The following is a 26,122-nucleotide window of genomic DNA, read 5'->3' on the forward strand; positions in this document are numbered from 1 at the left end:
AGCCTCCTGCCATCACCTGGAGTGCAGTAACCTTAGGTACAGAATGGGGGCCCCTGGACGTGCAGGATGCCTGGGGTGGGGTGGGGGTTCACCTTCCGGCCTGCCCTTCAGGATCCGGGAGATGTGCTCCACAGAGGCCTTCACTCTCTCACGCAGCCCCAGCTCTGCGGGCTCGTCCAGTGGCAGGTGCCTCCCAGGGAAGTGGAAGAGACTGCGTGACGGCGAGGACCACTTGCGCTTCCTGCCCACAGCAGCCTCCGCCAGCAGCGCATCCACGTCCTCTGGCTCCTCTGTGATCTCCAGGCCTGCGTGGGGGCCCAGTTCACCTGGCCAGGGCCACATGGGCTCCGGGAACTCGGCCAGCTCCTCCTCAGCCATGGGGGAGGGCGGCTCTAGCTGAGCAGGCTTGGGGACTTTCCTGAAGATCATAAACTCAAATGGGAGGTACTTGATATCGTACAAGTCTGAGAGGTTGAGGTAGGCGGGGTCCACCTCGGAAATGTCCAGGGATATTGTGTCGGCCGCCTCTGCATCACCTGACAGGTCCTGGATCGGCACCAGGGAGACTTGCCCGACGTCCTCCCACGGGGTGGGCTCTGGAGAGGTCCTGGAGGGAGCCCTGCCGACCTCAGGCACAGGCCTTGCACTGACCTGGGGCAGCGGGCTCTCAGCCCTGGCTGCCTCCTGCTGCTCCTCCGACTGGGACTCAGCCCTGGCCTCCTCCTGCTCCTCCTCCTCCGACTGGGACACAGCCCAGGCTATCCTGGCCCACATGGGCCCCTGCCCCAGCATGCCCCCCGCATCTCCACCAAAGGCAAAGGTGCCATAGCCAGCCACGCCTGCGTAGCCCCCGCGACACCCCAGGGAGAACTTCCGCATGGTCGCCTGTTCCTGAGGCCGCTGCAAGGTGGGTGTGGAGTCGGACAGATCCTCAGCCTCCTGGGACCAGCCCTCAGCGTCCAGGGAGGGACCAGGCTCTGTGCCCACCTGGGAGGAGCCCACCCTGCTCACTTGGGAAGAGCTCGCCTGGGAGGCTGACCCTGGGGAACTGCAGGGGCCGGGTTTTGGCCTCCCAGGAAGAGAGATGTCTCCAGGCCCCATCTTAGAGTCTAGTGGGGGGCTAGCTTTGGCAGGGGCAGGGGGTGCCTGGGGCTGGCCCAAGAAGGGGCTCGAGGGTACTAAGGGGGCCTCTTTGCAAGATCCTGGAGGGAAGGAACCAGGAAGGCATGGGGCAACTGCTGGGTGGGGGCTGCAGCCCTCCTGGGGGGCAGAACCCTGCTTGGGGTGGGAGAAAGGGGCTGGCTGCCCCCAAGGGCTGTCCGGGGATGGCCTCTCTGGCTGAGCAGTGCCTGGGTGGCCACCAGTGGATGGGAGCTGCTTGGAGCCCTGAGGGTGCCCCATGTCCCTGATAGGGGCCCCCCTAGAGGGGGCTGAAGGCAGTCGCTGTGCCTCACAGCAGGCCTCCAGGGAAGGGCGGGGGGTGCTCGGAGGGTCATGTTCCAGGGAGCGGCTGCGGCCAGGGGCCGAGTGGGTGCCAGAGGCAGGCAGCCGGAGGGCGGTCTCGAAGGAGGGGGCTTTGGCCAGGAGGGTGGTCTGCTCCTCCGTGGCGGCCTCCTCCTCCAGCACGCGGTGCTCCATCAGTGGCTCGCGCAGGCCAGGCAGCGCCCCAGCAATGTACCCGCCCTTCAGCAGGTGCCGCCGCCGGGCCGGGTGCCGCCTGCTCCCCGGGGCCAGGGCCCCGCGCTCAGGGCTCTCACCCGCCTGCTGGTAGAAGAGGCTGCGGATGACGCTGTGCCGGGGCACGCAGCCCTGGGCGGCCGGTGGCCCGGCACCCTCGGGAGATGCAGGCAGAGCTGGGGCCTCGGTGGAGCGCTCACTGGCCTCAGCCTCCTCAGGCAGGCTGGCCGAGGGCCGCAGGAAGCCCCGGGGGTGCAGCAGTGGCGAGTGTGTCACCGGGGAGGGTGGCAGTGACTTAGCCCGGGCGAATGGGGCGAGCTCGTTGTCAGAGGAGGAGGAGGAACTGGAGGAGCCACCAGTGTCCCTGCAGAGGTGCCGGGCCACGCCGAGGGAGGGGCTGTCGGGCGGGCCCCGCAGCAGCTCAGGGATGGAGCGCATCACCAGGATGGACTTGTAGCTCATCAGGGAACGCTGGAACCGCATGGGGGGGCAGCAGGCATCAGGTGAGGAGACCCAGGAGCTCTGGGGTCCTCTGCCCCCAGGGTGCAGTCATTCCACCCTCCTGCCCCATGGGACTGTGTGCACCCACCCCCGCTGTGCCCAGCAGATGACTCCCGTCTCCTTTCAGCATGCTCAAAGGAGCCCAGCCCCACGTCCCTGCACTCCTAGGTGTGCAGCTGGCCCTGTGGGGCCTAAGTTTCCCCTTCACTGGTCCCTACTCAGATGGTGACGGCTCACCTGCCAGCGACTTCGGGCCAGGAGGAACTTGAGCTGCTTGGTGTTGATGAAGTGGGCCTCCTCCGCAGGCATGGATTTCTGGGAGACCAAGGTGGGCAGCCACATGGCAGGGAGACCATGGTGCCCTGATAGGGGCCCCTCCCATGATGGAAGCCCTTCTGGGCAGCCCCAGCCCTGGGATTCCCTGGATCCAGGACACCACAGCCCTCATCCAGGATGTCCAGGTGGGGCAGATGGCAAAGGCCAGAGGTCAGAGGTGACAGTGATCCCCTGTCCCTGAGCTCCTTGCAGTTCTCCCTGCCTCCTAGGGGTTGGGGGGCTGGGGCACTGAAATGTGGTTCCAGCCTGAGGTTCCCACAGCCCTCTCACTAATGCACAGGGACAAATGTCCTCTGGGCTGGGCAGAGGCCGGGCCACAGCCACAGTTCTGTGCTCACACACCCTGTTGCCCAGAGGCCCTGCCCCTGTTGGCCTCAGGCTCCCCCTGCATAGTGTGGGGCTGACCCTGATACTCACCAGGAACCAGGGATGGGAGAGGCACTGGGCCGCACTAGGCCGGGCCCTGCAGGGAGAGGAAGGCTCAGGAGGGGCCAGGTGTTCAGCTGCCCCTGGGGCAGGGCTGACTGGCCCCGGGCAGGAGAAGCCTGGGGGTGCACTCACTGAGGGGCTTTCTGCAGCGTAGCCTTGATGAAGTCTTTGGCATCTTCGCTGAGGTGGGCAGCCATGGGGCTGCTCCATGACACACGCCCCTCCAGGATGTTCAGGAGGGTGGCACGGTCACTCTCGCCGGCAAATGGGGATGAGCAGGTCAGGCTGAAGGCAGAGGGAGGGTCCAGCCCTCAGATGAGGCCCTGACTGCAGATGGGCTCTTAGTCCCACTCCCATATAGCTCTGAGAATCCCAGCAAGTTTCTCTGATTTGCCCAGTGAGATCCAGGCTCAGCTTGGAACAGGGACCCAGACTGAGCCTGGGGTGAGTATCTGGGCTCAAGTAGCAGAAGAGATCTAGGGTCCGCTTGAGTGGGCACCAGCCTTAGTCTAAGGTAGGGATCCAGACTCAGGCTGGGGCAGGGATGTAGGGTCAGCCGAAGTAGGCACCAGCCTTAGTCTGAGATGGGGATCCAGGCTCAGGCTGGGGCAGGCATCTAGAATCAGCCTGGGTGGCACCAGCCTTAGTCTGAAATGGGGATCCAGGCTTAGTCTGGGGCAGGGATCAAGATCAGCCTGAGTTAGGAATCAAGGATCAGCCTGCTGAGGAGGTCCAGGCTCAGTCTATACCACCATCATCCTCAGGGCAACAGTGGCTATTATGAGTGGCTGCTGGACAGCCCCCAGTCTTGCAGGGCAGTGGTTTGGCTGCCTCGTGACCTAGCACAGCCCTCTGATGACAGGGTGTTTGTGAGACGCTCCGGGCAGGAACCTCTTATCAGGGTTGGCTGACCGCCTGTTCCCAAGATAGTAGCCCCTTGGGTCTCGGGTTTCTGATCTGGGGAGCAGCCAGCAGTGCACATGCCCTTGGTGGGCCTACAAGGGAGGGGTCTCAGGTCATCTTTGGAGGAGGCAGCTGATGGGGCAGGGCTCTGCTCACCTGAGGTAGGAGATGACACCCATGGCCCTGCAAGACAAAACCACACACTGTGCGTCACCCCAGGCCTGGCCCTCAGGTAAGAGGCACACACACAGGGAAGGGGGAACCCAGGGCTGCAGGAGGAGACAGGTTCAGGGAGGACCCCTTGGCTGACCAGTAGGCTGCCTGCTGCCTCCCCGGGGCAGAGGAGAGGACCCAGCCATCTGTGGGAACTGGCTTCCCGGAGAAGTTGCAGACCCAGACCCGTTGGCCCAGCCACCCACTCACCAGATGTCGGAGGCCTCGCTCACAGGGTTCTGCTGGATGATCTCAGGGGAGACGAACTCAGGGGACCCGTACTGGCTGAACTGCAGCTCTGCTGGGGTGATGTTCTGGGCAAAGCCGAAGTCGCAGATTTTAATGTTTTCCCGGGCAGGATGCACCATCAGGATGTTAGAGGGCTGTTGGGGAGAGTTGGGAGTGGGTGAGAGCCGTGCCCTAAGGGGGTGACTCCTGGGGCTGATGGGCCTGGTGGGGACACCCAGAGGCCCAGGGGCAGGGTGGGGCAGTGGGGAGCACCCGGCGCAGCCATTTGGGGACAGCCTCTGCTCCACCAGAGCCACGCCCCACCTGAAAGGGCTGCCTGGAGGTGGTGAGCTCCCTGTCCCTGGAGGCAAGCAAGTCCTCTCAGTGAGGCTGGGAGTGGTGGGCCTGCCCCACCTGGCCTGCAGGCCCCAGGCTTTGGGGTGCAGGGGTGAGGACATACGAACCTTTATGTCCAGGTGGAGAACGCCATGGCTGTGCAGGTAGTGCAGCCCCTCCACCAGCTGCTGGATGTAGACCTTGACCTGCGGCAAGGGCTGCTGTTCAGGGGGGAGCCCAGCCCCAGCCTCCCTCTGCACTTCAAGCCCAGCCTCCTCCTGGCTTCAGCAGCTGATATGCAAAGCCCTCCTGGGCCCTGTGTGCCCCTAAGCCAGGAGATCCCTCAAAGGTGGGGAGGATAAGATGGACTTGTGAACCTCAGTGGGGGAGGGGCAGGCAGGGCTGGTCCGCTGGCCAGGTGAGGCGGGGTGGCAGGCTGTGTAGAGCCCGACAGGGGGTCAACACGGCCTGGAGGCCCTGGGGAGCCCCAGAGGCCCCTGAGCTAGAGAGAGCTGTGGCTGGGACTGTATCTGCAGGGATCCGATGTCTGAGTGGGGGCTGGGGCAGGGTGCATGGCTGGGGCAGTGGCAGGCGGTGGCCCAGTCACCTCGGCCTCCGTCACCACGCCCTTCCTGAACAAGCGGTCCAGCAGCTCCTCGGACGAGCACCTGGGATCCCATCAAGGAAAAGCAGGCTTGGGAGGCTGAAACCTGCCTGCCCCCAGAAACCCACACTCACAATGAGGCAGCCAGGTCTGTGGGCACATGTGATCTCGGGGCAGCAGGGGGTGATGCTCAGGGTTGAGGAGGGTGGAGCGGGGACCCCTCTGAACCCCAGATGGCACCCAGCCCTGAGGAGAGGGAGGGGCTGCAGGCTGACCCTGGGGACCGAGGCCACTCACTGCAGTGGCACGGTGGGAGGGGGCATCCTGTCCCCTCTGTACAGAGCCCATCCAGCACCCTCTCCCTGCAAAGAGGACACCGACTTTGGGCAGGGGGGCATGTATCCAGCTGACGCCCTGTCAAGAGCACCAGAGGAGACCCCCAAGACAAGGCCACGTGGGTGGCGGGGTGAGCCCCAGAGTAGCAGGGCCAGGCAGCTCCTTTCTCTCTAAGAGGCCATCTACAGAGTGGGAGCGGACCCCCGCCATCCCTGCTGAGGGCATCAGGTCATCAAGGCCAGCTAGCCACCAGTACCCCCGGGGGACTCCAGTCACTGCCCCGTGGAACAGAAGACTCCCCACCCAAATTCCTGGCTGGGTGGCTATCGCCACCACCCAGCCAGGCAGGGGACACCGTGCACATGGCTCCTCTGAGCCCCAGCCTGGCCCTGCCTGCCCCTCCTCAAGCCGTCTCAGGGGCTGAGGGCAGGATACAGCTCCAGGATGAGGATGAGGGTCTTGCGGGTCTCAAACTGGTCCAGCAGCCCCGTGACCAGCGGGTGGCTCAGCGCGGCCAGGATGTCTCGCTCCCTGTATGCCTGGGCCCGAGTTCTGCTCCGTAGGGGGATGAACTTGGCAGCGCAGAAGATCTTGTTTCCTTTGTGCTGCACTCTTTTCACGAAGCCAAACACGCCCCTAGGAAGAAGGGAGTGAGGCGAGCCCAGGTGGCCTGGGGAAAGGAGCCATCTGGCAGTCCAGGGGAAAGGGGGCTGGGTGCTACCTCCCAATCTCCTCCTTGACCTCATAGAAGGAGTGCAGCTTCCTCCGGGGGCTTTGCTTCTCTGAGTCCGGCTCATTGTCCCCTGAGGAGTGGGAAGCGGCTGGTATGGGCAAAGGTGACCAGCGTGATCCCCATAGAACCCAATGCTGTGGTGTTGACGGGAGCTGCTCCGTGGACCCAAGACTATGGAACCACACCCACCCAGGTACCACACCCACCCAGGTACCACCATGGGAAGAGAGGTTGCCCCATGGAGCCAAGACCTGTACCCGGCCAGCCCCGCTGCAGAGCCTGGGGCCCAGGAGGGGTCGACCAACTCACCCCCAAGCACCAACAGCTCTGCCTTGCAGAGCACCTGGCCACCAGCATTTTGGGCCAGGCAGGTGTAAACGCCGGCATCCTTCGAGGCCACATGCCTCAGCACCAGGGAGTATGTGGTGCCTTCTTGCTGTTGGCTAAGCCGGGTGCTGTCCACCAGCTGGATGCTGTCCTGGAGGCACAGGACCGGCAGGGCTGCTATCAGCCCACTCTGGGGGACCCCATCACCCCACCCTTCACTGAGCAGTGCTTCCGACACCTGCTGTGTGTCCAGTCTGGGGGGGATGTGGGGCAAGTGCACGATGTGGACTGTACCCACCTCCCATGGGCCCCCCAGCTCCTGGGGCCATCCCTGAATCTCACCCACCTGGACCCGCACGCCTACCTTGTACCAGGTCACCGAGGGCTGTGGGTCACCCTCAATGATAGCCTCGAATTGGGCCGTTCCGCCTGTCTGTACCTGCACATCCTCGATGGTTACCTGCATGGATGGGGGCCCTGGGAGGGCAGGGAGGGAACCGTGGAGACCACCTCCCCAGCCACACAACCCTGGGTGCCAGCCACAGCCCACCATGCCTGGGTGCCAGCCACAGCCCACCATGCCTGGGTGGTTGGTGAGACCCTAAGATACACTGTAGGCAACTGAACGCCCCCCGCAGCCCAAGCAACAGCACCCCATCCTGACCGCCCAGGCTTCTGACAGTTAGGGGTGCTCCTTCAGTGGAACTACTGCCTCTCCCACTCTGACCTCAGCTGGCCAGGTGATCAGGAGGAGTTGGTGGGGGCCAGTGGAGCTCACTAACTCGGCTGCCGCTCTCAGGGACAGGGTCCTATGGACACCAAGCTCACCGCCACTTGCCTCTCCCCAGTGGGGGGTTCTGGCCCCTCTGAGGGGACATGGTGAGTAGACTGTGGGGGTCCCAGGCTGGGGCAGGGCTGGGACAGGCTGGGTGGCCTTTGCAGATGTGCAAATGCCCCCCAGCCCTGAGCAAGGGACGTGGGGATCACACTCATAACCCGGCTGGGCCCAATCCCGTACGTGCGGTGTGCTTGTCGATGGCCTGGTATGTGTAGGTCCTCTGCGTGGTCTCCGTGACCACGTGGCTGTGGACGTCCCAGAGCAGCTCCCCTGTGCCTGCCCCGGGCCAGGCTGCACCCTCCATCCTGGGGTTAGGAAGTGGGGTGAGGCTCTGCCGGGCCCCCACACGTTCTGAGCAGCCAGGCCTCCAGATGAGATAGTGGATCCCTGCTCACCACTACTCGAAGAGGCTGCAGCAAAGCCTCTCTGGGATGAGATGTACAGACGGGGGCCCAGCTCTTAGTATGGAGGGGGCCCCCCAACACCTCTCATCCCAAGAGTGGCCTCTCCTCCCCGCCCTGCCCTGCCCGGGGTGGCTGCTGGCAAGGAGTGGAGTGAGGGCTGTGAGGCCACCGCAGTAACTTGTGCCCTGCCCTGTCTGCCCTGGGATGTCCCCTGGGGGTTGGCCCCCACTGCAGGACCCAACAGTCTGGGGAGGTTACCGAATGGGCACAGTCCATTCCTGGGCTCTGGCAATGGCTTCCGGCTCCTGCTCTGGGCCTTCGTGGAGGAGGGGCTGTGGCACCCTCGGGGGCACGGCTGCTGGGAGACGAGGGCCTCATAAGATGGAGCCCAGGTGGTACCCGCAGCAGGTCCCCATGTTCCCACGCTAGGCAAGCCCAGGCAGAGCTTTGGGCTCCAGGGGCCCTGGGCCATGGGTGAGATCCTGGCAAGGCCCTGGGCCCCAAACCCAGTCCCCAGCCCACAGCTCAAGCATGTGCAGTTAGCCACCCTGCAGAGCCCAGATGCCAAGCACCCTCCATATCCAGCTTGGCGCCACCAGCCCCGAGGCTCCCCTGCCCACCCGCCAGGCTGACAACTGGATGCAGTGGCCTTTGCCCTCTAGAACACTCCCTGACAGCCAGACAGGACAGGCAGCTCTGTCTCAGCACCGTGCATGCCAGGAGCATTCAACAGTTCCTAGCATGCAAGCAATGGGCAGAATCCAGAGGGCCAGGGCATCACCCCATGGGGCTGCCCAGAGGTCACAGGTAGGGCCCTTGACCCCGTTCCACCCAGCTGCATGGAGAGGACAGGAGAGACGCAGGACAGACTGGGTAGAGGAGTGGGGCTCAGGACAGCCCCGGCTGGCAGCACAGGCAATGCAGGCAGGGCAGGTGGCTGTAGGAGTCGGGTACACGTGAGCTTCAAGCAGGTGGACGAGTGGGACGGGTGCCCGTCACAGGCAGGGCGGGTGGGGTCATGGCCACAGCAGGCCAACCCATGCCCACTCTGCAGAGGCATCGGACAGAGTGAACGAGCGTCAGGCCTGTGAAGGAGCCCGCGATCTGCCCAGGACGGGCCAAGCAGCACCTGGGGCAGGCTTGTCTGCTCAGCCACTGTGGCCCTGGCACACAGCCCATTGGATGTGGTGGGGTGCACTCCACCCACGAGGCAGAGTGAGAGTGAGGGCCAGGGCCAGTCCTCCCAGACCCCCGCCCCAGCCTCGACCTGTCCTTCCCTTGCAGACACCAGCCCTCAATCACTGCAGGGGGAAGGGTGATAGGCCAGAAGAATGAGAAGAGACCACTTCCCAGGGTGACAGGGATGCTGTGCCTCTTCTCCTGGGCCAGGCCCTGCGCCCAGCCAGCCCCGTGATAGGCGCACGGAGCAACACCAAGGTGGGGCTTAGAGGGATGCCCGTTGGCCCTAGGTGGCCCCAGGGTGCCCAGGCAGCTAGAGGGAGGAACCTGAGCTCATTGAAGGCCTGGGGGCTTCCGTGCCTGTTGTGGGAAAGCAGACCCGAGGGGCTGGCCCTCTCATCTCATGGGGGAAGGTGGCCTGCTTGCCCCAAACCCTATGCCCCCTGGCCCTGCGGGAGGCCACAGAAGCAGCACAGGGACTGTGGGACTGTTGGAAACGCTGGTTGGAGCATGCGTTCAGGGAATTAAGCGTGAGACCATGGTGGGGGCCTGTCCCGTGCAGTCCTTGGGGAGGGGCACTGTGCCCTGGAGGTCTCATCCTGCTTGGCTCCAGCCTGACGGCCTTTCTCCAAAGTGATGGGACCAGGTAGGGGTGGCTGGGGAGGGTGCATCAGGGAAGGCCCTGCAAGATTGGGTGGGGTGACCACAGTGGGTAGGCACACAGGACGCAAGGCCGTGATGGTCCTTTGTGTGAAGATAACCAAGGCAGGCTCTGGGCCAAACAAGGAGAAGGAGAAGGGCATGGACCTGAGAAGCCCACACAAGCAGGATGCAGAGGACGCTGGACAGGGCAGGGGAGGAGCCTGGCTGCCATCCTGCCCCAGCTCTGGCCTCGCTCCAGCCCCGTCCTCATGGCTCTCTGGACGCCTGACTCCAGGCCCCCCATCCACCTGTGGTGAGCAGCAGGGCCTGGGATGAGATTCCCCCAACCCAGGCCTCAGTTTCCCCAGATGCACCATCTGTCCCTTTAGGAAAAGGTCCTTGATCGGGGACCTGAGGACTGGGCTGGAGCGAGGCCAGGGCTCGAGCAGGTTGGTGGCCAGGCTCACACCTGTAATCCCAGCACTTTGGGAAGCTGAGGTAGGAGAATGGCTTGAGCCCAGGAGTTTGAGAGCAGCCTGGGCAACACAGCAATACCCCATTTCTACCCAAAAATAAAAAGGCCGGGCATGGTGCCATGCACCTGTAGTCCCAGCTACTTGGGAGGCTGAGGTGAGAGAATCGCTTAAACCCAGGAGGTTGAGGCTGTAGTGAGCTGTGGTCGCATCCCTGCACACTGCACTCCAGCCTAGGTGACAGAGTGAGACCCCGTTCCAAAGACAAAAAAAGAAGAAGCCGTTAAAGTGCTTCATAACAGGAGACCCCCCAACACCTGGGGGAAGGGGCTTAGGTGATCATAACACCTGGGGGAAAGGGCTTGAGTGACCCACAGAGCTGGCTCTTGTAGCAGCCAGTTTGGTCTGGTCTGTCTGGGGTACCGGCTGCTTCTGCCCCTCCCTCCTCCACCTCCTCCTCCTCCTCTGTCTTCTTCCCCCTCTACCCCCCTCCTCCTTTCCCTCTTACTTCTCCTCTCTCTCCTCCTCTCCTTTCTCACCCCCTGCTCCCCCTCCTCCCTGTCCACTGAGGAGCACAGGGCACCTGAATTGGCCATCACAGGCCAAGCATGGGAAGCCTCTGGCTCCTAGAACAGATTCAGAGCAGGAGGAATCTTCCAGAACCCATTCTGTGCCAGATTCAGATGGGGAAACTGAGGCCAAGCAAGAGGTAGGCTTTGCCCAGGATCCCCAGTGCATGGAGCCACTGAGATTCCAAATCGGGGTCACTGGGGCCCAGCCAGTTAATGCCCATGGGATGGGCACCCCTCATGTTGCACAGCCAGGGTTGGGGTCAATCCCTGGGGGTCTTTGTGATCAGATCAGCATGCATCTGGGCCTCACCAGGTGCCTCCAAAGTTCCGGTGACTGGGGGCTGGGAGCCAGTTTCCTGGAGTGCAGGTGCCCCCCCGGGGCAGGGGTCGGGGCCAGTGAGGTCCCCTGTGGAGGGGCCTGGCGCCTTGGGGCCCAGCAGTCTCTTCAGGATGGATGTGATCTCCTGGTCTGCTCTCTCCAGGGTGGTGTCTGTAGAAGGGGCAAATGAGTGCACAGGGGGTGAGGCCTAGGGGTCTGGGATAGCTGCAGCCTGTGGAGGGGTCTCCAGGAACCCCATCCCCCTCCTCAGAGACTGCCTAGGTGGGCCGACACTGGGCTGCTCCCCACCCACTCCCCTCAGGAGGCTGCCTGGAGGTGGAGGCCTGGGACACAGAAAGGAAAAAACCACAGACCCATGCTGCAGGCAGGCACTTCCTCCTCCTAGACCCCCTGCGAGCTCAGGCTCGTCCTCCCTGGGAACCTTCGGGAGAGTGTCGCCACCTCCAGGGAGCAGCCAGGCCTGGATACCCACCCCAGGCCCTGGCTCTGCCACTGATCGCAACCCCCCACCAGGGCTGGCCTCTCCTCAAACCTGGGCACAGCCTGGTGCCAAGGCAAAAACCAGAGGAAGCTTGGGTTCAGTGGGTGTCCAGGTGGCCGTGACCATGGACCCCTCCCTGGGGATGGGCCCTCCCTCCCAGGGCAGCCCCTGCCTGCACCCACCTGTTGGGCGTCTTTCTCTCCTCCACCTGTGACCCAAATCTGCCCTCCCCTCCGCCTGCAACCCTGGCCCCGGCCGCCCCACCTGGCCCCGGCCGCCCCACCTGGCCCCTTGCTGGCTGCAAGAGACTCCTGCAGAGCCCTGCTGGGCACCGTCCCCACTGGCAGCTCCCCCTCAGCAGCCTCCCCGTCCACCTGGCCATCAGCCAGGCACCTCACACTCGGGTCCAGCAGGTCACCTGCCCCAACCCTCCCGCCTTGTTTGTGTCTTCAAGCCCTTGCTGAGGGCCCCTGCTGCATCCCCAGTCGCCAGCCTGGAGAGGAGACCCAGGCTGCTCTCTACACTGCCAGGGCACCCTCCTCTCCACCCTCCTCACTCCGAGGCAGTCAGCAGGACCCCTGGGCCAGCCTCGGGGCTGGGGGGCTTCGGGTTTTCCTCTAATGGTGCTGGGATCGTCCGGCCAGAGACAATGAAGTTGACCCCTGATGCTGAGATCCTGAGCCCGATGGGGTCACCACATCCCCACGTCTGCCATGACAACAGTCCCAGCTGCCCAGGGCTGGGGAAGGCCTGCCTGGCACCCTGCATGCCAGGAAGGAGCACGATTGGCTGTTCTGGCCATGCCATGTGCCTCTGGGAGTGGCCCCTCCATGATGGGAACCAGCTGCCACAGGTCCACTCAGGGACCCCAGGGTGGGCCGGGATTCCACAGGCAGTGGCCTGCCAGGGGACCTCACAGTCAAGGGCAGATGAGGGTAGGGGCTCCCCTGAGGGCTGCAGGTGGAGGGGACCCAGGGCTGCCCAGTGGAGAAGCAAGGAGAATCAGAGAGGTGCGCAAGAAGCTGCTTTATTCTTGCTGAGAGACAGGGGCTGCTGCCCACACACACACCCTGTGTTCACCCTACAGAGAAGGCCAGGAGGGCCTGCAGAGCTGGAAAGCACCACCCAAGGGTCTCAGTCACCAAGACTGCAGGAGAGGCAAGGCCATGCCAGGCCTGGCAGCTGTGGCTGGGGCCAGGAGGGATGGACCAGGCCCATGTGGGAAAGGACAGATGCCCAAGGCCACATCCTTCATCTACAGTCCCGAGGCTCCTGACATGCTGACAGGAAACAGCCCAGAGCTGAGGTCTTTGAGCTGGTCATTCCAACATTGCAAGCACCACCCAGTCCTCCTGGCTGAAGTTGAGTGAGGTAAGAAGGACCCATGGCCAGGGACAGGGAGGCCTTCAGGAGGCTCCCAGGGGCTGCTGCTGAGGCCGGGCAGCGTCCTAGGCCTCAAGGACACTCCTTTCTCCCTGCTGCCCCAAGCCACCACAGCAGCAGCATCAGGGCTGTGCCGCCTCATCCCCATCCCTGTCTGGGCAGATGTGAAGGGTGACCGTCTCCCCCACTGTCCCAAAGTTGACGGTCTGGGTGGAAAGCTCTGTGGTGAAGCTGCTCTGGCCACTGTCCGCAGAACGCCGGATGCGGGTGCAGAAAGACTGCGTCCAGGGAGCACTGCCCACAGGCCGAGCCGGGGCCTCCCGCAAGAGGAAGGAGGTGCCCTCAAGGCTACGGACCTGGGGTCCCAGTGGCGATGCCCCATGGGGCTCAGGCCTAAAGAGGCCGAGAGGGCCTCGGGGACCCAGTGCATGCCCCACGCTAAGCAGCACAGGCTGCCCCACCGTGGGCTCCCTGATCTCTCTCTGGATCACCGAGACCTCGCAGGGAGGGTCATCAGGGGCGCCGGGCCCAGGGCCACCACAGCGGAAGGTCTCCCCTTCCCCAGGCACGTAATCTTCCAGGTCAGCCAGTGTCAGCATGCGGCCGTTGTGCGTGAGGATCTTGGGGTCACGATCCCCAAGGCTGTGTGTGTCCTGGGACTCCTCCGTCATGAAGGCGTCTCCGTCTTCCCCCTCTTCCTCTCCCGCCTCCTCCACAGTGCACTCCTCCTCCAGGGTGACACCGGTCTCCCCCAGCTCCAGGCTGCCCATGCCAGAAGCAGCCCGGTCCACACTGCCTCTGGCATCCACACGGAAGACAAGGGGCTCTCTGACGCTGACCATGGCTGTGCCCTGGGCCCAGGCCTCCTGGGCCAGCAGCTTGTTGTTGGAGTTATTGGAATTGGGGTCCCCTCCGGGGGTCGCACCGGACAGCGTGAAGAGATGCCCCGATGAGCTCCTGGGCACCTCTGTGGTGGGTGACACACCCTGCGGGCCCATCTTCTTCACCCGGACTTCAATGGTCTCCTCCACCTCCACCCACTTGGGCTGGGGCCCCGAGAGTCCGGGCAGAGCTGGAGAGTGGGCCTCGGCCTCCGTCACATACAGTGTGGGCACCACGGGCTTCTGGCCTGGTTCTGCCTCGGGCCTGCGGGGCTGGCCAGCCCCTGGCAGGTACAGCAGGTTGGGGGCCAGTAGGCCTGGCCTCAGCGGGCTGGCAGAGCCGCGGGAAGGTGAGCGGGAGGGGGACTTGCTGGGGGACCGTCGTTGGCCACGTGGGCTCTTCACCACAGTAGTGATGGTCTCTTCTCTGGGGGAGGGAGGAGAGGGCCCGAGAAAAGATGGGCACAGAGCCCAGGATGGCCAGGGCAGCGTGAGAGCTCAGGTTATTGTACCAGCAAGCGAGCGGTGAGACTGCACAAAGAACTCTTACACATGCATGTGAGCCCAACCTGCAGAGTCCCCCACCCCCTGCCACAGAACCAAAGAAACAAAGCACAAGGTCCCATGTGGCCAACCTTAGTCTCTGGTGTGCAGATCTGAAAACACGAGGTGAGGTACGTGGGGAGGCCCATGCCGCACTGCATAGACAAGCACCTCCAAAAACTGGGTCACATCCTGATTGCAGTGGCCCCGGTGCCAGTCTCCCCTCCAGGTCCATCCCACCAGCAGGCTTTGTGCTTTGTATCATGGGGGATGGTGCGTGGCCAACTCTCAGAGGGCAGGGCCTGCACACCCTGAAAATCTTCAGCCAGGGACGGGCTGGACAGCTTATGCCGCGGGGGTGGGGTGGGGGCCGAGCTCAGACCTGTTCTCCTGGCCTTTGGGTCTGAAAGTGTGAGGCCCAGAAAGGCTTTAGGCAGGCCAAGGGAGAAACCTGGCTGGATACGTGGCCCCAGACTTGGCTTGGCCATGATGAGCCATGTGACGTCATTGACAAGCCCCTCCTCCTGCCTGGCTCCATCTCCCAAAATGGGACTGGGGAGGAGTGACGGAGGCAGAATGCAAGGTCTGCTGTATGTGGCTGTGCATGGGGCACTGGCCGGGAACTTTGCAAGCTCTCTTGTCTGACTCTGCAGTAACCTGGGAGAGGGTCTGATCCCACTTTATAGGGGACAGAGAGGGCCAAAGAGGCTCAAAATCTGCCTGGGGCCAAGAGGGAGAAGCACAGCAGTCAGCTCAGGTCCTCCTCTGGTGCCCGGTGCCCCTGACCTTGCTGAGCACTGACAGCAAACTGAGTTAACAGGTAGGGAAGCAGAACGTGCTGAGTAACACACAACACATACCAGTTCCCTGCCTGTTACTCATTTTGCCCTCAGCCCTGCACTTCCCCCAGGCTCAAGACAAGGGATGTGGCATGTATGAGGTGACAAAGTTGTCACCAAGTGAGCTACTGCCAGCTGTCTGCTTTGTCCAAGGTACTGTCTCTCTCTCTCTTTTAGTTTTGCTTTCGTCTAACTCAGGGTTCCATCTGGAAGCAGTTGCTCCCAGGGATGAGCCCAGAGATGTGTGGCCACCCCTTGGGGTGCACAGCAATGACAGGTCCTGCCTCCTCCAACCCTCAGCTATTAAGGAGGGAGTGACATATTCCACTTAACCAATGGGGAAGCTGAGGCTCAGAGATGTGGCCCACTTGTGCCCACAGGCCTGATTTCCTGCCTCACACCCAGGCTCTAGGGCAGTAGGCTTGTTGCTGAGAGCCTAGGCCTGAACCCATCTGCTCACCTCATGTTGCCTGATCCCATCTGCTCACCTCATGTTGCCTGATCTGCTGATGCAGGGTGGTAAGTTGAGTGCATCCCAACAGGTGGATGGGGACTCCTAAATATCCCCCAAATGCTGGACTCACTGCCACCCCCACAAGGACACATGGGCATCCTGTACTGAGACTGCATGCACAGCATATGGGGTCTGTCGCCAAGCCCTGTTTCCTTCTCAGGTCTACCCCCTCCCCAGTGCCTCTCCCTGTGTGGTCCACCCTTGGGTTCAGCGCTATGCCTATGCAGTTGGCTCCCTCCATTCCTCAAGCTGAGTGGGTAAATTATTCTTTGCAGAGTGAGGGTTGCCACCTTCCTAAGCCTGGAACAGACTGGACTTGTATGCTTGTAAATCACCTGGTCCTCCCTTCCTTAGGCATGAGTCACCTCTGAAGCTTTGCCAGTGGGGCATTCTGGCTCCATCTCTGCTCCTCCATTTTCTTACCCATAAAATGTAGATAATAATAGTGCTCCCAAAGGAACAAAATGTAGACCTAATCTATGTGAGGCTCTGGCACCGTTGCATACCTCCAGGAGTGGGGTGCTCACCAGCACCCAGGCAGCCCCATCTATTGTGGGGTGGCATCATAGGAGCAACTTGCTTTAGGGGAGGAGGGAGAAAGCCAAGGAAGGGTTAACCCAGGATCTCAACAAATGTCTGGCAATGGGATTTTCCCATAATATGGCCAACTGAAGGCCCCTTGAGAACTAAGAGTTTTCCCATCCTGGAGCTTCTCAGCCATCTGGCCTTAGGAAACCACAGTCTTTCTTGCCTCCTGGCTTTTGCAAGCTCTTCCATCACTCCCGCCTGCACACACCTTCTATTGGAAGTCCTCTCAGATTATTCAGGTCAAAACCAACCCTACGTTTATGGGTTCACCCAGTTCTGGTCCTCTTGTGTTACCTCATCAGCAGCAGCATGTGTGATTTTCCTAAATCCTTGAGGCACTGAAGGATGAAGAAAGGGACGGTGGGCGTGGCACTGGGGAACTGGAATATCCACTGACTTCCAGTCATTAGCCACCCAGAGCTAACCTCGTCTCTTCCCTGAACTTCAGTTTCCCCATCTTCCAAATGTGAAAATCGGGCTTGGGGACCTCTAAAGGCCCTAAGGCTGTGCTGTCCACTATGAGTGCACTATGTAAATTAAATTCAAATGAAAAAAATTAAAATTTAAAATTTGTCCTTCAATCACACTGGACAACATTCCAGATGCTTCAACAGACGCAAGTGGCTAGTGGCTACTGTGGTGGGCAGGGGAGATATAGACATTTCTTTTTGTTTTTTTCGAGACAGAGCTTGCTCTATTACCCAGGCTGGAGTGCAGTGGCATAATCCTGGCTCACTGCAACCTCTGCCTCCCGGGTTCAAGCAATTCTCCTGCCTCAGCCTCCGGAGTGGCTGGGATTACAGGGGCCCGCCACCACACCTGGCTGATTTTTGTGTTTTTAGTAGAGATGGGGTTTCACCATGTTGGCCAGGCTGGTCTCGAACTCCTGACCTCAGGTGATCTACCCGCCTTGGCCTCCCAAAGTGCTGGGATTACAGGCCTGCGCCACTGCGCCTGGCCAATATAGAACATTTCTATTACCACAGAAAGTTCTGTTGGACAACACTGTCGTAAATCCCAGGGTGCTGAGGATTAGAATTCTGTCTCTGGCCCACTGAGGAAAGCAGCTCTCAGGCCTAGCTCCTGATGAACCCCTGGATGAACCACTGTGAAGTGTGTGGAATAAGTCTACTCTGCTGAAACAGTGGGACCACGGAGTGTACTGAGGCCCTGGAAGAGAGAGCTGTGAAGTGTGGAAGTAATCGAGGCCCCAGGAGAAGGTGCCTATGCAACATAACTGCAAGTACCTGTAAGGTGCTGGCAGTCAGAGGGTGCATGTTACGTGAGCAGACAGGCAGCAAGCAGGTGGCTGGGCCACACAGGCATGATGCAGGCAGGTCAGTGGCATGCAGGAGGCACTGCAGTCAGAAGGAAGGTTAGGAACACGCCTGCACTTACATGATGACGGTTTTCTTGGGGACTTTAGTCTCTTGCTCAGTGACTACAAAGAAAACAGTCGGAATAGCGAGGGTTACAGACCAGCCAGTGCTGGGGGCTGAGCTATCTGAGTGGCACAGCATTGTAGTCACCTGCTAAGCTGCCCCTGGGCAGGCTGTCTACTCAGAGCCCCAGTTCCTGGGCATCTGACGTGGAGGTGACGATGCCTGTCCTGAGTGGCTGCGAAATGAGGGCTGAGGACAATGCGTCCGCTCATGAAGGCAGGACCCACTGTCCCTCTCGACAGTCTTGCAGGGGCTGGGGGTGGGGAGAATGAGGACCCTACCTATGCTCCCTGCACAGAAGTCCCAGCTTCTCCTTCAACCCATGTGCCGAGGGAGCCCCGTGAATTTGTCAGACCTACAATCCCACTTCTCAGACACAGAAACCAAGTCCTAGAAGGGAATAAATGGCCTGTGGCTGCACAGGGAGCCAGCGGCCACACTGAGGCTGAGGCAGCTGGGGACTCTGTTACAAAAAATCCTCAGGAGAGAGGGACTCTGGAGTCCTGAAAGTGGCACAACTGAGCTTTGTGGCACAAAGCCACAGAAGTCCTACCAAGAACAGCCCCAGCGGATGCCTGGGCAGGGTGCTGAGCTCCGAGTGAGCGTCAGCCCAAATCTCCCTATAGGAGCATCCTCAGTCCACACACTCCATGGTCTCTCCTGGTTTTCCTAGCTGCCTCCCTCCCCAGAACCAGCAGGATAGGGCCTGTGGTTCCGGCGATCAGATAGGACGCATCTGGGATCAGGCAGCTCCTCCTTCCAGTCACCTCAAGGACTCCTCTCCTGCAGCTCCCGGGCAGAATCATCAGGGCACAAAGATGGCCCCTCCCAGCCCTAGCCAGCTGGCCAGCGGGCAGTCCACAGGCCGCCAGCACCTTCACAACTCAGTGACCCTCCCCAGCACCCTGAGGGAAAAAAACGAGCAGGAGGCCCAGAAGTCAAGTGACGTGGCCTGGGGCACATGGCCTCACAGCTCTGGGTCAGGGGGTGGGACACCATCTGCTTTGCTAGACTGCCATGTGGAGAAAGGCTTTACACCTGTCTCAGATGAGGAGCATGTGAATTTCAGGGACTACCTGTGTCTATATGTGCACTTGGGAGCCACACGTACTGTGCATTTCTGTGCACACACATGTGCAAGTGTGTGTATGTGCACAGATGTATGTGCATGCATACGTGTGTGCATGCACGTGTATACATATGTGTAGGTGTGTATTTCACAGGCTCCCCCTGGAGAGAGGAGAGCCCATGTGAGGAGAGAATGAGATCCAACCAAAAGGCTGTGTGTTTAGACAAAGCTGACCCCAGGGAAAGCCAATGTGTCCACTACCTGCAGGCCAGTGATGGGAACTGCACAGAGTGATGGGAAAACCCGGGGCCTCCCCACTCATCCTCCCTGCACTTGGGGCTGACAGCCAGGCACCTCTGGGCCCATACACTCTCTGGCACCTTCATTCATGGACCTGAACTGTCCCCTGATCGGCTGTGGGCCAGAGTGAGTATTTGCAACTACAGGAGGGGTGCAGCCGTGCGTAGCATGATTCACAAGTGAGGGGGCAGCGCCCACCCCGCAGAGGCCTGCCAGGGCCTGTTCGGGCTGCAGAGCTGCTGGGTTAAAGATGAAGCAGCAGGATAGGAGTTAGAAGCAGGGAGGCGTTGGCTGCAGCTCCAGGCTCTTCAAGGACCTGCGTTCTCACCTCGCTGAGGCGCTGACACCCTGTCCAGCACTGGTGTCCTCTCTCCCCTGCCACCCCCTCCTCCAGACCCAGAGAGAGACTTGTTGTGACAGCCAAGTGAACGACTGTGGAGGACGCTCCTGTCACCAGCAAGAGGCAGCCCTGGGCGTCCCAGCTGGGCACCTCCCTGGCCATGAGACACAAGACTCGTGGGAGGCTGAGGTGCTGGCGGCTCCAGAAGCAGTTCTGTGTGGTGCTGTGGCCACCAGTTGTGGGGCTGACGGAGGTCACGGGGCCCCCAGAGACACATCAGACATGGGGCACTCACAGTCGGGGGCTGGCCAGTGCCAGTGGCACCGTGTGGGCTGAGGAACAAGGACCTCTGCCCAGCAAGGGAGGGGTCTCCCTGAGGGTCACAGAGGGCATCAAAGATGGCCCAGCTCCGTGGGGTCCAGATGGGCAACTGGCTTTCAGACACTGGGCACTGGGAGAAACAGTTGAGGTGGGGTTGCAGGAGCCAATGTTTAAGACTTGGAGAACACGTATTCCAACCAATCCCACAGTGGCAGCTGCAGCTCTGCCAGGTGTTGGACCAGCTTCCACTTGCATGTCCCCAGGGATGGAAGGCTCAAAACCTGTCCAGACGGGCAGCTCCAACTGGGAGCCCAAGACGGATGCCCGATAACCCTCTTCCCACCCTGGCTGCCTCTGCCCTGAACAAAGCATCCGGGAGCCTGGAGGAATGAAGTGATGTGCCCACCTCTCCCTCCACCCCTCACCTTTCATCCCTAGTGAAGTCATTCTGCAGCCCAAGGCCCTCCCAGGACCCCAGGAGCAGCCCCAGACCAGGCCAGGTATCTCCACAGCCAGACCTACCCTGAATAGAGGGGCCAGGCCCCTGACACTTGCCCCTTCTCCTGGGAGCCAAGCTGGGGCCCAGCGGCCTGGCCCTCTGCAGAGACGTCCTTCCTACTGTTCCTGCTGCAACCTCCCCACTGCCTTCTGCCCACCGCCTCCTGTCTGCCACCAGCAAGCTGCCCTGGGTGTAGGCCTGGCCTCTGTGCACAGGCTTCCCTCTCCGGAACGCAGCAGGGCTTTGGGAACCCCGCCCACCCAGAGTGGCCTCTCCAGCCTCCACCCAGGCTCTGGGCTCAGGGGTTACCCTCTACCAGCCCACACAGGTGCTGCCTCCAGCTGGGGACTGGGACCTGTGCCTGGCCCGCAGCAGCCTCCTTGTCTCCCATCTGTGGCTCTCCCTGCCCCACGATGCCAGCCCAGCCCCTCCTCCAAGGTCCTCCAGGCAGCAGACCCTGACTGGGAAGGGTGACAGTCTTGTCCTCCTGGACATGGCCAGGCCTGTGAGGGTCCAGCCTGAGTCTGGGCCATGGGGAGCCACCTTGGTGGCGAGGACAGGGGTGGGACTTACCTTCCACTGCAGCTGCGAGCTGCTCCCTGTGGTACTGCTCCCGGGCCTGCAGCGTGGGGCTCTGCATGTGCAGCTCCGCAGTAGCCCGCGCGGAGCCCAGCCGGTTCACCAGCTGCAAGGACGGCAGGGCCGGCTCAGAGCCCAAGGCTCCCCATGGATAGGGCCCTCTCCCTGTGGCCATGTCGGGAGCATGGGCAGCCCCCATCCTGGTGTTTCTCCCACAAGGGGAAGGGCCCCAGCCCCGCCACAGCATCCCTGGGGGACCCACACGGCCTTAGGGCCCCCTGCAAGTGATGAGGATGCTCTCCGTCTGCCCTGTCCACGTGCGGCTCTGAGCATGGGACATGGGGCCAGAGCAGCCAGGGAACTGAATCTTTAACTGAACTTAACTTCATTTTATGTATTTTTTAAAGCTGGGTCTCGCTCTGTGACCCAGGCTGGAATGCAATGGCACGATCTCAGCTCACTGCAGCCTTCACCTCCTGGGCTCAAGGGATCCTCCCACCTCAATCTTCCGAGCAGTTGGGACCACAAGTGTGCACCACTGTGCCTGGCTAATGTTTTAGCTTTTTTTTTTTTTTTTCCCCCAGAGACAGGGTTTCAATGTGTTGCCCAGGCTGGTCTCAAACTCCTGGGCTCAAGCGATTTTCCTGCCTTGGCTTCCCAAATTGTTGAGATTACTGGTGTGAGCCACAGCACCTAGCTTTGGATTTAACTTTAGTTGATTTAAATTTAAATTTAAATCCCCATGTGTAGCTAGTGATGGTATTAGACAGTGCAAATGAAGAGCTCACTTGGGTCTCTGGCTTCCCCAGCCACAGTGGTGTGGGGCAGGCTCCCCACAGGCTCACAGCAGCAGCCACACGGTGGGAGGTGGTGGCCAGACAAGTGCCCCTGGAGGAGCTGGACAGAGGCCAGCACCTGGAGCCTGGGGCACCCACAGTTAGCACACAGCCACAATGACCACCACGACCACTGCAGGCTTTGAAGGACCGGAGGACTGGGACTGGGCCCCACCCTGAGGAGCCCTTGCCCCAGCCCTGAAGACACAGTGGCTGGAGCAGAAGGCAGCTCTGTCCACCTGTAGGCTGTACATCTCCACAGGTAAAAGGTACCTGAGCAGGGCCAGGCTACACTAGATGACTGACACTCCATTTGACATGAATGACAAAATTCATGAGGCCATACCGGGCCCCCCAAAGGCAAAAGCCAAGCGGCATCCTTGAAATGGCCAGGGAAGCCAAGGAAGGCGTCTAGATTGACATGGGAGCAGAGAATAAGGCCAGGGCATGGGGCGGTGGTGTGGCCAGAGATGACAGTGACAGTGGCATCGTGGCCCCCTGCCTGTGGTGGGGGGGTGACAGTGGCCTGGTGGCCCCCGGCCTGTGATGGGGGGGTGACAGTGGCATGGTGGCCTCTGGCCTGTCATCAAGGGTGCAGCAGTGGGTATGGTGTCCCCTGGCCTCTGCCGAGAGCCCCCCACCTTGAGGACAGGGCCTGGGCTCTTAAGCCCCTCCACGATCAGACCCCAGAGGACGGCCGGCAAGGATGGCCTGGGCCCCGAGGCCGGTCCCCACTCCTGCACCCCTCACCTCACACTCGTAGAGCCCCAGGTCCTCCTCGCCGGCCGCCCGGATCACCAGCACTAGCAGGCCGCTGCGAGGCTCACTCAGTGTCTGGAACTTGCTGCCAGGGGTCAGCAGGGCCCCGTCCTTGAACCACCTGGAATCCACCCAGAGGGCACGTGAGGCAGGACTCGGGCCATGCTCTATCCCACCGGCGACATCCTCCTATGTCCTACATCAGGGCCACGCCCGGCTGTGCTACCTGTGCTCACGACCCGGCTGCCCTGCCCTCAGACCCCAGGGGTCCTCAGGGAGCCCCCCCTTCCAGAAGCCAAGACACAGCCTGGCCGTGTCCTCCCGGCTGGGCAGGGCCGCACATCCAGAATGAACCAGAGCCCCACGAAGCCCATGCTCAGCTGACAGCCAGTGGCCATGTCTAGCCCACCCTGACACGGGAACACATGGCCCGTGCCCCATGCTCCAGGTGGGAGCCGACCCCCTCAGGCCCCATCCCCAGGCAGGCCTGGGCCCCACCTGATCTGCGGGTACGGGGCGCCTTCGATGGTGCAGGTGAACTGGGCGTCCTCTCCCTCCACAAAGGGCGAGGCCCGGACCTTATTCACGAACCGTGGTGGGACTGTGGGGTTGTGGAGGGAAGAGACAGACAGAGACAGATAGAAACATTAGAGACAGAGACAGAGAGACACAGACAGACACAGAGACAGAGATAGAGACAGAGACAGAAAGACTTAACAAAGAAAGAGACACAGACAGAAAGATAGACATGGAGAAACAGAGAGACAGAGATAAAGATACAGAGATGGAGAGACAGAGAGAAATATAGAGATAGAGACAGAGAGAAATAGAGATAGAGAGATAGAGACAAAGAGACAGAGACAAAGAGACAGAGATGGAAAAACAGAGACAGAAAGAGACAGAGAAAGAGAAATTGAGACAGAGATAGAGACAGAAAGAGACAGAGACATAGACATGGAGACAGAGATAAAGAAACAGAGACAGAGAGACAGAGATGGAGAAACAGGGAGACAGAAAGATAGAGAGACAGAGAGACACATAGAGATGGACAAACAGAGACGGAAGGACAGAGACAGAAAAAGACATACAGAGACAGGGTGACAGAGACAGAGATCAAAGGACAAAGACAGAGATAGAGACGTACAGACAGGGAGAGACAAAGACAGAAAGAGATAGATACAGTGCATCAGACACAGAGACATACAGAGAGACAGAGAGATGCCATGATGGAGCTGAGGGTGATGCCAGGGAAGGGGCTGCAGAGTCCCCACCCCTCCCAGTGCCCTCTATGAGCCCCCAGTGATCCCCTCAGAACATGGTCGGATGTCCACCCCACTGTCCCACCACCCCACCGCAGCTGGGCCTGCCATGGTGGGAGGGTCAGGGCGACTCCTCCCCCAGGAAGGTCTCCGGGCTAACCTTGCACCAGGATCTTGCCCAGGGTACTGCAGTTGCCAGCGGCGCTGGCCGCGAAGCACATGTACTGGCCAGAGTCCACACCGGTCAGGCTGTCCAGGATGAGGGCACACGAGCCATCGGGGTCTTCAATGAGGATGTGGTGGGGGTCCACCTGCACTGGTTTCCCATCTGGAAAGGACGAGCGGGGGCCATCACCCAGGTGGGGACCCAAGGGCTCACCCCATCAGCGGGAAGAAGCTGGGCCTGGCCTGGGGGCTGCAGTCATGGTCAGGGAGGGAACGGAGGGGCCACACTTGTAGCACAAGGGCCAGGCACAGGCTCCCTGCCAGGTCCAGCTGCCAGGCTGACCTGCAACCCTGGAGGGAGAAGCTGACACGAGCTCCCCTTCTCTCTGTGTCTCTGCCTCTCTATCTCCATCTTTCTTTGTCTCTCTGTCTCGGACTCAACTTCTTTCTTTGTCTCTATCTCTGTGTCTGTTTCTATTTTCTGTCTCTATCTCTCTGTCTCCTTGTTGTCTCTGCCTTTGTATCTCTGTCTGTGACTCCATGTCTCTGTCTTTGTCTGTTTTTCTGTCTGTGCCTTTTGCACCTTTCTGTCTCTGTGTTTGTCTCTGTCTCTCTGTCTCTCACTATCTGTCTCCTTCTCTGTTCACTTTTGACGCTAGCTAGAGGCAGGGGGCAGGCCAAGGGACCTGAGCCCCACAGAGGACATCCTCTGTGGGCAGCTGAGTCCTTGGTCACCCCAGCTCTCAGCAGTCCTGCGATGCTCTGAGGACCTCTAATGCACTGACTGCACCCCAGCTCACAGCACCTTGATCCCCTCTTCACCCCTGCCTACCCAGCCTAGGGCCTGCAGCCCCTTCTCAAAATCACTGCCCACAGCCCTCCATGCCTTCCTTCTCTCCCTGAACCTGCCCCTGCAGAGGACACAGCAGCCCAAAGTCTCACCCCCAACTCCACTCTCCTCTCCCAGGCCACATCCTCGTGCCTCCAAATGCACGGCTTTCTAATACAAATATCTGAAGACTGAAGAATGTGAAGTAAATCACCCTGGTATGAACACACAACTGACTACACCTCTCCGGCCAAGGCATGCTTCCTTCCCGGGTGAGGGATGGGAAGGCACGGCCTCTCACTGTGGAGAACTCCTTCCCACATAATGTCTAAATACATAAAAAGGCATCGATTCACATTCCAATAGTACTGGGTGTGCCCCACAGATTGCTTAAAATCACAAAGGTCACAACCAGCACTGACTTATGATTTGTATAGAACTATAAGATATATGTACATTATACACACACATACACACACACACATATACACATATATATTTGTAGAGATGGAGTGTTGCTCTGTTGCCCAGGCTGGAGTGCAGTGGGGCAATCACAGCTCACTGCAGCCTCGACCTTCTGGGCGAAAGTGATCCTCCCGCCTCAGGTGCACCACCATGCCTGGCTAATTTTTTAACTTTCTGTAGAGACAGGGCCTCACTCTGTTGCCCATGCTGGTCTCAAACTTCTGGGCTCAAGCGATTCTCCCACCTTGGCCTCCTGAGTAGCTGGGACTATAGGTGTGAGCCACCCCACCCAGCTCAGAAATAATTTTAAATAATTTTTTTCAAAAACCTTCTAGTTACCACCTCAGATCTCCACACCCCTTTATGGCAACTCCAGAAAGGAGCTGTGCTCACACCCTCCAAGGCGTCTCTTCCCATCCCCACTAAGCCCATCCCCTGGGCTCCAGTTCTCTCCCCCAAAGCTCCTATAAGGGCCACCAGGCTACCAGCAGCTCTGTCCTCATCTTGCTGTGAGAAAACAATTCTCCCTGGAATTCAGATTCCACATTTCAGCCCTCTGAGCAAAGGCACTCACAGCCACGTTTAGAATAGAATAAGAAGAAGAGAGTAGAATAGAAAGTAAGGAGAGTGAAGCAGAAGATGCCCATCTGCCTGGCTGTGTTCCAGGACAACAGAGACAAAACCCTTCCATTCTTTTCCTGGGAGACATTTCTGCATCCCAGGGTAGGAAGTCACCCACTATCTCTGGAGTGAAGCATGGGCAGATGTACCAGCAGCCCCATAAAAAGAGCTCCATGTCTCCTAAGATTCAGGGTTTCTCTCTCGTGGGGCAACCCCTGCATGCAACTAACACCTAGCTCCATCACCTCCTCACAGAAACGGGTGGGGGCAATGATGAGAGACACTGAGGCACTGCTGGTAAAAAGTCTTTGTCTCTGACCCATGAGTCTTGTGTCTTT

General features: G+C 60.4%; 1 protein-coding gene across 20 annotated transcripts in view; it reads right to left on the minus strand.

The window, feature by feature from the left end:
- OBSCN (obscurin, cytoskeletal calmodulin and titin-interacting RhoGEF) overlaps positions 1 to 26,122 on the minus strand; it is a 168,352-nt gene that overhangs the window by 5,661 nt on the left and 136,569 nt on the right. For 16 of the 20 annotated variants that reach the window (XM_063724835.1, XM_063724833.1, XM_063724832.1 and 13 more), the window contains 19 exons: positions 23,865 to 24,032; positions 22,944 to 23,046; positions 22,437 to 22,566; positions 20,845 to 20,956; positions 11,042 to 11,221; positions 8,124 to 8,223; positions 7,642 to 7,766; positions 6,988 to 7,100; positions 6,606 to 6,774; positions 6,285 to 6,366; positions 5,999 to 6,199; positions 5,231 to 5,291; positions 4,752 to 4,829; positions 4,270 to 4,442; positions 4,003 to 4,029; positions 3,076 to 3,228; positions 2,932 to 2,977; positions 2,416 to 2,493; positions 93 to 2,148 (listed from right to left, as the gene is read on the minus strand). In XM_063724835.1, the coding sequence (XP_063580905.1) occupies positions 93 to 2,148; positions 2,416 to 2,493; positions 2,932 to 2,977; positions 3,076 to 3,228; positions 4,003 to 4,029; positions 4,270 to 4,442; positions 4,752 to 4,829; positions 5,231 to 5,291; positions 5,999 to 6,199; positions 6,285 to 6,366; positions 6,606 to 6,774; positions 6,988 to 7,100; positions 7,642 to 7,766; positions 8,124 to 8,223; positions 11,042 to 11,221; positions 20,845 to 20,956; positions 22,437 to 22,566; positions 22,944 to 23,046; positions 23,865 to 24,032 (4,155 nt within the window). Of the gene's footprint in view, positions 1 to 92; positions 2,149 to 2,415; positions 2,494 to 2,931; positions 2,978 to 3,075; positions 3,229 to 4,002; positions 4,030 to 4,269; positions 4,443 to 4,751; positions 4,830 to 5,230; positions 5,292 to 5,998; positions 6,200 to 6,284; positions 6,367 to 6,605; positions 6,775 to 6,987; positions 7,101 to 7,641; positions 7,767 to 8,123; positions 8,224 to 11,041; positions 11,222 to 12,418; positions 14,244 to 17,698; positions 17,742 to 20,844; positions 20,957 to 22,436; positions 22,567 to 22,943; positions 23,047 to 23,864; positions 24,033 to 26,122 lie in introns of those variants that run through there. The other 4 variants (XM_054518752.2, XM_054518756.2, XM_054518794.2 and 1 more) reach the window with 3 other exon arrangements.

This window comes from Pongo abelii, chromosome 1 (assembly GCF_028885655.2).
Source record: "Pongo abelii isolate AG06213 chromosome 1, NHGRI_mPonAbe1-v2.0_pri, whole genome shotgun sequence".
Taxonomy (NCBI): domain Eukaryota; kingdom Metazoa; phylum Chordata; class Mammalia; order Primates; family Hominidae; genus Pongo; species Pongo abelii.